Source organism: Macaca mulatta, chromosome 5 (assembly GCF_049350105.2).
Source record: "Macaca mulatta isolate MMU2019108-1 chromosome 5, T2T-MMU8v2.0, whole genome shotgun sequence".
NCBI lineage: Eukaryota > Metazoa > Chordata > Mammalia > Primates > Cercopithecidae > Macaca > Macaca mulatta.
The window spans coordinates 22,821,884-22,833,905 of record NC_133410.1 but is presented as its reverse complement, the minus strand read 5'-3'; the positions used below and the strand labels follow the sequence as shown (position 1 = coordinate 22,833,905).

Here is a 12,022-nt window from a genome sequence, read left to right as displayed (position 1 = left end):
AACTCCATTTGCAATCTGTACAGTTTTCTGCCAGAAAACATGATAATGGGATGTTAATTTAAAGGGCAAATCTAGACATTATGATACGGCTCAGCACTTAAAACCAAAACCAGATGTGCTCGGGCAGCAATGACTGCTACTTTACTTCTCAGTTGGTCAGTGTCCAGCTCAGAAGCCAGGGACAGTGTATTGCTACTGATAATTATAAACTTCTTCCAAATGGAATGAAAAGAAATTGTGCAATTACTCAGAGTTCTTCCTTTTTTTTTTTTTTTTTTTTTGGGACAGAGTCTTGCTCTGTCACCCAGGCTGGAGTGTAGTGGCGCAATCTTGGCTCACTGCAAGCTCCGCCTCCCAGGTTCACGCCATTCTCCTGCCTCAGCCTCCCAAGTAGCTGGGACTACAGGCACCCGCCACCACGCCTGGCTAATTTTTTTGTATTTTTAGTAGAGATGGGGTTTCACTGTGTTAGCCAGGATGGTCTTGAATTCCTGACCTCATGATCTGCCCTCCTTGGCCTCCCACAGTGCTCAGAGTTAATCTTTTTTGGAGAAAATGAGATAGCTTTCTATTCAAGCCTCTTTAAAGAGATATTTTATGTGGGTGAGTATATGTTATATTATGACTCTAAGTTCAATATTTAGAAATGTTCAGTTTTATGGCAAGATGAATAAATTCTAGAGATCTGTTATACAACATAGTACCTATAGTTAACTATGCTATTGTACACTTTAAAAATGTTGAGAGGATAAATTTCATATTATTCACACACACACACACATACACACAGAAAAAAAAAAAAAACCACAAATACATTTTGAAGGTGATGAATACATATAGTACCATGATTGTGATGATGGTATCAAGGATATAGGCATATGTCCAAACTCATCAAAATGTATATGTTTAATATGTACAATTTTTTGATATATCAATTATACTTCAGTGAAGCTTTTTAAAAAAGTAGTTATGCATACTCTTATTCTATAGTTTTCATGTTTTCTGACTTACCAGTATGTTTACTTGCATGTTAGCTTTTATTTGCATCTTACCTCTTAAGTAGACTAACCTGGACTTGCTCACATTAACCAGCCTTAGACGGTAAGCAGGGATAGTAGCACACGGTACATGAGTGGGGGACACTTTGGAAAAGTTTAATGCTACAATTTTGTTTTTTGTCTAAGAACACCACCTAGTAGTAGGCATTTATTGAATACCTGCTGAATTAGGTTAGATAATCAATATTAACGGCAAGACATTTTTAGCCTTTTTTACAATCTTGGTATTTCTTTCTATCTGCACCTTTCCATGACCCTCCACTCCACTCACCTTTTCTTTTAGTTGGAATACACCATATACTCAATGGTATTTATAATGTCTTTGCAGTTTTTGAGGCAGTCAGGTTACAGCTAATCTAGGAATGAACACCAGTATTTCACTGCCAAAGTTGTTATGTAGTTTCCTTAGCATAGAAAAAAAGATTTTTACATTATTCTGACTTGCAAACATAGAGAGAGCTAAAATCTACATTATATCAAGCTCTTCCTTGTTACCTAGCATAATAGAACATTTTAGAGAGATCACCCATTAAAAAGCATCAAATGCAGTACTTGGTATAGATAAGAATTCAACAAATGTTCATTTCTCTGCTACCTTTTCTCTTTTCTTAGTCAAAGCCCTTTTATCAGGAGTAGTTTATTTGATGAGAAACAACCACTGTATGTTTTCCTCCAGTAACCGGGAAGCTCTAGACTCTTTTTGATAAAGATTTTAGTAATGTGAAGTCAGTTAATTCAGTCATTTTTTTGTTTCTTTATTTATCTGCCGTGTTTTGGTATAATGAGGATTTACTATAGCTGTTAATGCAACGTAAGTCTTCAATTTTATTATCCACCCCATCAGCATACTAGCTTTTGTGAAAACTGAAGCTAAAAGTTATTTGATAGATGTTCCATCCTCCTCAATAGGGAAAACTGGTCTGAAAATCATTTTTCAAGGAGCTGTTTCCAAAGGTTTAGAGTTCCTCCAAGCCTTTAAGAAGTTGAAAATGTTATTAAGCATTTTGATTTCTTTTCCTTTCATCTCCTGTTTAGAAATTAATGTCTTGAAAAATTGGCTGCAAATGTTAAGGTTTTTTAAAGATATCAAATCTATTCATCTGTCTAATACAACTGCAACATGTTTAAAAGAATCAGTTCTTTGCTAGACATTTTGGCCAATCTTAGACAGATTTTTGTCTTTGCTTTCTAGGCGTTTGGATGCCTTTTATTTTCATTTTTAGCAGTAGGAAAATCAAGCACTTCAATAATTTTCTCAAATAAGCATTTCAGCATGTATCCAATCTCTGATCTTTGTAAAGTAGCGAGGCATGGCCCCATTCCTGTGCTTCATAAAAAGAGAGGTAGAAAAATAGGCAATTCAAGTAATTGTGGAACACCCCTTCGGTTTCCTGTTTCTTCCCTCTAGGTTATATTTTCTTTTTACTGTAGAATGTATCAGTATCCATTATAAAAGGTCCTCTGGTTTATATTTTGTATGGGATCGTTGTTGCATACAACTTTGTATAAAGCTGCAATTCAGAGACTGTCCCAGTATGTCTGCATATGGGCATACATATGGTCGATTTTCACTTTAAGTTTCCTTGAATACATAGGCTGTGTTTATTCCCATAATAGTAGTTGAGCAATTTCTTTGCAATGGCTCAATTTCTTTCTCTCACGTCTGCATTTCCCCCCTTTCTCTCTATACAGTAGTAACTTTTCTAAAAGGCTCATTAAAAAAAAAAAAAAAATTCCTTAACACCCATGAAAGCAGGCGCCAGGAAGTTAAAGTTTAGATAACAGTCCCATCACATTTGGCTGTTTGACTAGAGCTGGCTGCGTAAATAGAATGGAATGTGGTGTTATGATTCCCTTGCTCAAGTGTGCATCGATGGTCTGGGATGTGCCTCTCCATCCATTTCTACTTCCTGACTGCCAGGATGTGCCTGGTGCTCTGAAGCGGCACAATCACAGCCTTTGATTGAGACATACAATCTACATGGAAGGGCATCAGGCAGTTACTCTGCATTGGTTATCTGCTTCATCTGGTCATTTATTTAGTCTCAATAGCTATTGTTAGTACAGTTATGTTTTACCAACTGTTTGTTATCTCCTACCTACCTTTGATTTTCAGAGGTGATTTTTATGAGTGAGATTCCTTCAAACATGTAGCTGCAAACATGTAGCTACTTCTTACACTTAAATCTGTAAAAAAAAAATTATGGAAATCTTTGTTTCTTCACTCAACTGAGCTCCCTGAGCAACGTTTTTTGTTTTTGTTTTTGTTTTTGTTTTCTGTGATAAAGCATCAAATCTAACTTTCCTTCTCCTTTGTGTCGGATAGTCTTACGGAATAAAGACCACACTTAGGCATCTTTGATGTAATGAAGGGAATGGGATGAGTGTTCAAGATGATTGATTGATTCATAACTGATTGATTTTACAACAGATATTCATTGATAGTCTGTTATGTTTCAATGCTTTATTTAAAATACAGTAGTGAAGAGAACAGATATGGTCTCTACTGTCATGAAGCTTTTATTATCTTGGGGAGGTGGACATTAAACAGTAGATAAACTATGAATTACAATTGGAAAGAAGAGTTTTCCATAAGAGCAACTAATAGGAATTCTGACCTCATTGCAAGTCTCAGAAAAAATGTGATTGTTGAGCTTAAGGTTGTTGTAGACAGTGTGTGTATGTGAGAGGCTTGGGAGTGCTGCAGTGTGAATAGGGTGTTCCAGGAGCAGGGAGAGTGTGTGCAAAGGCCTTGGGAAGGAAGGTGCACAGTATATACCAGACTAATAGAAGCTCAGTGTGGCTGGGAAAGAGAGTCACAGAAAGAATGCGATATGAGAGATAAAGCCCGTGATGACAACAGGTCCAGACCACACAGGGCCTTGTAGGTCTTGTTAACGATTTAGATCTTTCATTAAACGTTGTGAGAAGCCTTTGGAATGTTTTATAAGTTAATAGACATCATTGGATTCCTGTTTTCTTAGCAAAGACTATCCCAACAACAATGGAAGAATAGATTGGAGAAGAATAAACGTGGACACAGATCCAAATTAAGAGATTTTTTGTTATACTAGTCCAGAAAGAGAAGCTGGAGGCTTGGCTTAGGACACATGGAATAAAGAAAATAGGTTAGAGAGAGATTTAGGAGAAATAAATCAATAGGACTTGATGAGTAGTTAGACATGTGGAGAGGACCAAGAGAAAGGAGTAAAGGGAGGTACTTAAATTCCTTCCTAAATAACTGGCTGGATTGTGTTCATTTCACTAATACAAGAACATTGGGAAAGAACCAAATGGGGAGAGGGCAAGGCTGGAGGGTTGGGCTTCGGTAAGGTTGGTGTAGTGTGAGGTTCCTCAGGCACAACCAACCTGAAGTGTCAAGTAGATAATTGATTATTTGCACCTGAGGCTCAGGTGGACATTAGGATACTTTCCTAATAAAAATAGAGGCAAGAATGTTATATATGGTAGAATAAGACCAGACATTGGTAAGCTTATCATCCAGGAAGATATAGGGTCTGCGAATTGTTCAGTTACATTTCACAAATGCTTGTTGGGTGCCTACTTCTTACCAGATTCTTGGTCAAACACTGGGCATACGAAAATGAAAACCATTCAGTAAATAAGACAGGGTATCTTTTTGCTTTTAGCCCGAATTATTCTTTTCATCACCCAAGACCAGGGACTCTCAGTACATCCAAAGAAAACTCTTGGGCAAGCTAAGTCTGTACCTCAGTTCTCTGCTTCTAGTCTTTGCTTCAACCCAACTTAGATCTCTGCAACCTTAAATTCATTTTATCCTTGTTTGTCCTTAGTATACAAACAAACTAGATGGTGAGCACAATCTTTATATTAACTCCTTATGTTCTTAAAACTTTGAGAGACATCATAACTTTTGGCCTTATCTTCTTGGAACAAGAGATGTAGGATTGCTTCCTACACTAAGAATGCATTGCTGTGCTTTAAAAAAAGAATTTATCCTCAGGCTATAAAATATTATTCCTGTATTTTGTAGGTTATAAATTACTGATGACTTTCAGATTATGATGATATTGACTCCACTTGTGAAAATTAGGCCACACCCCTCTAGTCTATTCCTAAAATAAGACTAGATTTATTGGCAAAGTGAAATTTATAGCCTCTTTTATTTAGCTCTTATTCTTCGGAGACTCATGGCTTAAAATGGCCTACATTTTAAGACTTTATTTCTTAAATTATTGTCTTTGGACCACCTGCATCAAAATCGCTGGGGTGTGCTTGTTAAAAATAAAGGTTGTAGAACCTTATCTTACATTTTTTTTTTAGTACAACTGGGATAAAGCCCAATAATTTGCATTTTTAACCAGCACCCCAAGTAATTTTTATTTATAGTAGAGTTTAAGAACCACTCTTTTGAGGACGTCAGAATTTGTTCATCTCATTATTAGAATTCTGAGTTAATGAGAAATGTAATAGTTTTGTAAGCCAGGTCAGTTTCATAATAATTTTGATTAATAATCAAGTCACAAATGTTCAAATATTTAATAGGTATTGTTCCATGATTTTAAAAAAGAGTGCATTATACAGACTTCTTTTCTAACACATCAAATTCATCTGAGAGTAGAACAGAGACATATAGGAAAGGTAGAAAAGAGTAGAGGTGAAGAGAAGAATGTATGTGAGTGAAAAGAGATTGATACTGAAGAAATGGGAATTAACACTTGGTTCAAATGTAGTCTTTCCTTCCATTGTAGTGTATGTTTTGCTCTAATTGCAAAGCTCAATGGGGTTTATGCATGATTATACATTTATGAATGTTTTTAGAGGGTTAACTTTTTTTTTTTTTTTTTTTTTTGAGATGGTGTCTCACTCTGTCGCCCATGCAGTGGCACAATCTCAGCTCACTGCAACCTCTGCCTCCTGGGTTCAAGCAATTCTCTGCCTCAGCCTCCTGAGTAGCTGGGATTACAGGTGCCCACCACCACACCTGGCTGATTTTTGTATTTTTAGTAGACACGGGGTTTCACCATCTTGGCCAGGCTGGTCTTGAACTCCTGACCTCAAGATCCACCCGTCTCGACCTCCCAAAGTGCTGGGATTACAGACGTGAGCCACAGTGCCCAGCTGAGGGTTAGCTTTTTTCCCATCTCCAGAACCAGCAAAACTCTCTCCTTCCTTCCCCCCATAGGAAGAGCGCCGTGTGATTTATGTTGGTAAAATCAGACCTGACACAACACGGACAGAACTGAGGGACCGTTTTGAAGTTTTTGGTGAAATTGAGGAGTGCACAGTAAATCTGCGGGATGATGGGTGAGAATCTTCAAGATTATTTCTTGTTTAGAAGTTGATGTATGTAAAAAATTATGGCCATAAGATTACTGGAATGGGAGTTGCCAATGTAAGTGCTTTGACAGATGACATGTTGAGTTCAGAACCTTATTTATTTTCTTTCATCCCTATTTATTAATCTTTCTAGTTGAGATTTTCTGTCCCAGAAATAAGTATTTAGCTGCTTGACAGGACAATCACACTGATAAATGGATGCAGTGGCTCAGACGTTGGCACTGGAGAAGTCTCACAAAATAGAAAGGGTTACAGTCCCGTATGCTAATACTTCTTAACCAGCTTTGAACTTCTCTTCTTTGTCCATTTCAGAGACAGCTATGGTTTCATTACCTACCGTTATACCTGTGATGCTTTTGCTGCTCTTGAAAATGGATACACTTTGCGCAGGTCAAACGAAACTGACTTCGAGCTGTACTTTTGTGGACGCAAGCAATTTTTCAAGTCTAACTATGCAGACCTAGGTATGGATTTTATTGTACATGGAATGAGGAATCCATAATGTAGAGCTCAAGATGGGAGCAAACATAATCTGTCGGCATCTTGGGTTGAACCATCACTTTATTTTACTAAAGGGAATGTGTGAATACAGATTTTTAAGAAAAATGTATAAGACAGTTTCAGAAGAAAGGGGCTTAGGTTTTGGCAAGAAAGGACAGAAGTAAATTCTTTGTACTGTCTACTCAGGTGCTGAAAATTGTGGTAGGTATATATGTGGATATTGTGTGTTTCTACATGTGTTCATGATTTGTGTACGCGCGTTGTGTGTGCATGCAGCTTTATATTTTGTGAGGGCGTGTATTGTGTGTATCTGTGTGGATATTGTGTGTGTCTGTGTGTGTGTTGTCTGAATATTAAACGTGTATGTGTGTGGTATTGTGCTTTGTGTGTGCATGTGTTGTGCAGGTGTGTGTGGCCATGTGTTTATGTGTGTGTAGGTAGGTATTGTATGTGTCTACATGTGTTTATGATTTGTGTGCATGCGTGCGTGCTGTGTGTGTGTAACCTGCTTTTGCTTTCCAGGCCTACCCTGAATCCTTTCACAAACCATAGCATTGCCATCATTGTTTTATGGAATAGAATATGCAAAAGTCTCATATTTTACTTATTATTTCACAGACACTTAGAAATATCATTATTTTCTATGAACTACAACTAGAGAGAAGAAAATTAAATTTGATATACTAAATCACACTATGCTTTCTTAAAAAAAAAAAAGAAACACCTGTTATTTGTTGAGTGCTTCCATATGCCAGACACAGTGCCAGGAGTTTTGAAAGCATTTTCCATTTAAGTACTAGAACTATTGTAGGAGGTGTATGTTATTATTATCATCCCCATTTTACAGATAAGGAAACTGAAGCATACATAATATTAATTTTTCCTGTTATAAAAGCTGTACAGACTCAAGGAGTAAAATGTGGAAAGTATAAAAAGTATTAAGAAAAAACTTAAAATCACATATCAGCCTGTCATCTGGGAATAACCACTATTACCAATGAAGTGATTTGCCTTCCAGTATTTTGTCTCAGCATGTCTAATTTCGTATATTTGAATTTATATATATATATTTATATTTATGTATATAAACTTCCAAATTCTACTTTTCTCAATTAATATATAAATTCATGTTCTGCTGTGACTCATGAGATTAAAAATAATTTATTAACATACTTTAATGGTTGCACAGTATTTTGCTGAGTGAATAGTACCATTATATTTAGTCATTACATTATAGCCAAATATTTAATTTTTTTTTTTTTTGAGACGGAGTCTCGCTCTGTCACCCAGGCTGGAGTGCGGTGGCACGATCTAGGCTCACTGCAAGCTCCGCCTCCCAGGTTCACATCATTCTCCTGCCTCAGCCTCCCAAGTAGCTGGGACTACAGGCGCCCGCCACCACACCCAGCTCTTTTTGTATTTTTAGTAGAGACGGGGTTTCACCATGTTAGCCAGGATGGTCTCGATCTCCTGACCTCGTGATCCGCCTGCCTTGGCCTCCCAAAGTGCTGGGATTACAGGCATGAGCAACCGTGCCCAGCCCACATTTAATTTTTAATTTTTCAATATTATAAATAATGCTAAAATGGACATCTTAATTTCCTTTTCAATTTTAATTGTGTTCCTTTGCATGTCATTCCCCATCTAATGTGCACATTGTAAGCTTTTAAATTCTTTGAGGAAGGAAAGTGGCAAATGTCTTGTGGATATGACATAGTTATTTTAAATTTATGTCTAATATTTATCGTGGAATTAACATATAAATCTAGTCCTCAGCATTATTAGATATCTACTATGCATTTTCTCTGGGTTGGTATAAAGAAGGAAACAAATACCAAATGCAGAGATTTTTTTTCTTCTGTCCAACGAAGGGATGTCTTCCTAGAGTAATGGATACAGGTGATGTGCATTGTTCAGAGGGAATATGCTATAATTCACTCCACAAGCTAAAAAGATAGTGGGAAGCAGGGGAGAGGCAGCTGACTGTTAGAGAGATAGTGGGCTAGGGATGAAAATATAGAATGTGGCAAGTCATTTGTTCAAATGTTGGCTGATAAAAGCAGTCAAGACGGATTGAAGTCTTGAGTTGATTTGACTTATTTTCTTCAGTGATGAAGGCCAGGGTGTTTCTAGTCTCTCAAAACATCTAGAGTTTAAAATAAGCTACCTAGAGGGGCCTTCAGATCACGATTCATCACTGGTAGAGGGAGGATTGGATGGTATTTCCAAATTGAACTGGAGCCTCCCTGAAATATTTCTAAGAAGAATGCTTCCTCTCTCGTTATCTCCCTGCCTAGCCGGCAGCAATAGAAACTTTGCCATTGCTAAGCTCGCTCTGTATTTTCTGAAAAGTATGTTTCATGTGCATTGTAGTAGCATGGATTTTTCCAATTCCCTTGAACTCTACGATGGCACAAAGGTAGTTTTTTTCCGAGCTCCAACATTGTATAGTCCGAAGAGGCCAGGCTTTGGAATCCTGCAGACCTGGGATTGAAATCTGACTTAACACTGCCGTTGGGCAAACAATTCGACCCCTTCGGTTCTGCTTCTTCATTTGTAAAATAACGTATAGTGTTATTGTGAAGATTAAATAAATGTTTGTGACACATTAGCACAGTGTCTGGCATAACATAGGTGCTCAATAAATAGTGGCTATGATTACAATTTAAAATGATGGGAATGAGAAGTTAGAAGTGTAAAGTCATTTTAAAATGGAAGAATCAACTCTAGGAATCAGCTTTGGAACTCAAAAAATTGTTCATATGTCTTGTCTTTGTTCCCTGAAGAATTCAAATATTCTTGTGCTCACCATATTTAGTGTTCATGCATGCTTCAGGGCATAAGAATATGCTGGACTCAGGGATTAGGAGCTTACACATATGTCACAATTGTAAAGCAAAAATGATGTGACACAGATTAATTTTACCAAGACAGGAAAGTTACCTATCATTCTAGATAGATTTCATCAATTTTCTTTCTGTTTACTTGCTTCCCAAAATTAAGTTAGCTTATACATCCTGTTTCTCTACTACCGAAACTAGGTAATGGTAACGACAATATTGTCAGAGCAAAACATAACGATTTCAGCTACTATTTATGACCCAGTTTTATAAATGAGAGTGAGAGGTTAAAATGACTTGATCAAGATTAAAACAGTGAAGCCAAGATTTAAGTTATAGTTGCCATGAATCTGTAGTCTGTCTTTCAGTTTACTGTCTTATAAGCAAATGGATCTTTCTAAAGACTGCAATGAAAACAAAATCAGAGGTGAAAGACATAGAGAAATTAAAGTAGGACTACAGGATCCAAAGAGAAAGATGGGTCAGTATTATGAATGTAACAAGTTTGATTAGGAATGAGTTATGTTATATAACTTAAACATTTTAATATTTTAATTAAATATAATTTTAATATAATGTAGTATAAATTTAAATTAAATAAAATTTAAATATAATTTTAATATAATATAAATGACACATACATTATAAATTGTTTATTAACTGAAATAAATGTTTCGTATTATCAGTATTCTTGATTATATACGTAACTTTATGTATTCCTTTGCCATTCATTCATAAATCATTCCCACATCCCAATATAAATATTTTCAACCATGGTTTTAATAATATTTTGGTGTTTGATATTAGTATATTCCTTCAACAAATATTAATTTGAGTACCTCCTTGGTGCCAACAGTTTTCCAGGTGCCGGGAATATAAGTATGATGTGATTTGTTTCAAATAATACAGTATCATTATTTGTAACAATTTATTTTGAAAAATTAGAGTGACTTTTTGAGTTATTCCTATAACGTTTTTATTATATCTTACTGTGCTCCAATATCCTTTCATTAGCAGGAGAGAAATTGGTGGAGTAGATGTTATTGCCTCAGAAATTAAATGTATCCACATTCCATCTCATGCAACCAAAAATATTTTTTGGTTGTTTTCTGAGTAACAGTGAGCCTGTATAAGTGGGTATATATGTGAACACTATATTTCACAGTGAAGAAACTCTTGAGAACTACTATTTCAATTTTTTAAAAAATATTTGCTTATCAAAATACAGAAACACTGAAATTCTAGAGTTTACTTAGAATATTGCAAAGCAAGGCAATTTAAAATATTCTCAAAGTATTCCTCAAGGAAAGGTATGTGTATATGTCCCTGATGGTTCCAGGCTGACTTTTATCACACAGACTCCATCACTGGGGGACTCTTCCCTCTTGATTTACAATGCAAGTGGAATTCTGATTTCAGACTAATCTCTAGCAATGAGCTAGACTTTTTTTTTTTTTTGTCTCTACAAAAAAGATTTTGATTGTAACAGCAGTTGTTTGTGAGGCCTTAGCAATACAAGAAAACCATTCATTAGCCTATGAAGAGAAACGTTGAAGCCAGTGTAATTTAAGAATTGACTATTTAAGATGTTATTGAGGAAAGATTGGCCAGTTTTGTGTCTGTTTTTTATGATTGAGACTGTAATTGTTCTTGTTGCTCTTACCTTAAAAAACTTGCTGAAAAAAACTCAGTAAAGACCAAAGGTGATCAGAATGAAAGGAAAACATAAGTAAAGACATTTCCTTGTCTTTAAATCTAGGTATGTAAAGGTAGATTGAAACTTGGGAAACGGGATGGTCAGGCTGGTTCTAGAGAGCTTGGTTTGCAATCTTGTCAGCAAAACAACTTTGTAAGTCAACGATTATGCCTCTGTAGTATCTCGTATTATACCCTTCTATTACTTTGACCATTTCGATTTTGTAACTTATTCTGGGAAAAGCATGGGAATTCTTTTTTTTTTTTTTTTTTTTTTTTTTTTTGAGACGGAGTTTCGCTCTGTCGCCCAGGCTGGAGTGCAGTGGCCGGATCTCAGCTCACTACAAGCTCCGCCTCCTGGGTTCACGCCATTCTCCTGCCTCAGCCTCCCGAGTAGCTGGGACTACAGGCGCCCGCCACCTCGCCCGGCTAATTTTTTGTATTTTTTAGTAGAGACGGGGTTTCACCGTGTTAGCCAGCATGGTCTCGATCTCCTGACCTCGTGATCCGCCCATCTCGGCCTCCCAAAGTGCTGGGATTACAGGCTTGAGCCACCGCGCCCGGCCAGCATGGGAATTCTTATATTTTGGTAGAATTGTTAGTTTT

General features: G+C 36.6%; 1 protein-coding gene across 3 annotated transcripts in view; it reads left to right on the top strand.

Moving 5' to 3' along the window:
- The window catches only part of PPARGC1A (PPARG coactivator 1 alpha), a 111,516-nt gene that overhangs the window by 94,700 nt on the left and 4,794 nt on the right, over positions 1-12,022 (top strand). For all 3 annotated transcript variants that reach the window (XM_028848371.2, XM_015138110.3, XM_028848370.2), the window contains exons 11-12: positions 6,226-6,347; positions 6,693-6,844. In XM_028848371.2, the coding sequence (XP_028704204.1) occupies positions 6,226-6,347; positions 6,693-6,844 (274 nt within the window). The remainder of the gene's footprint in view (positions 1-6,225; positions 6,348-6,692; positions 6,845-12,022) is intronic.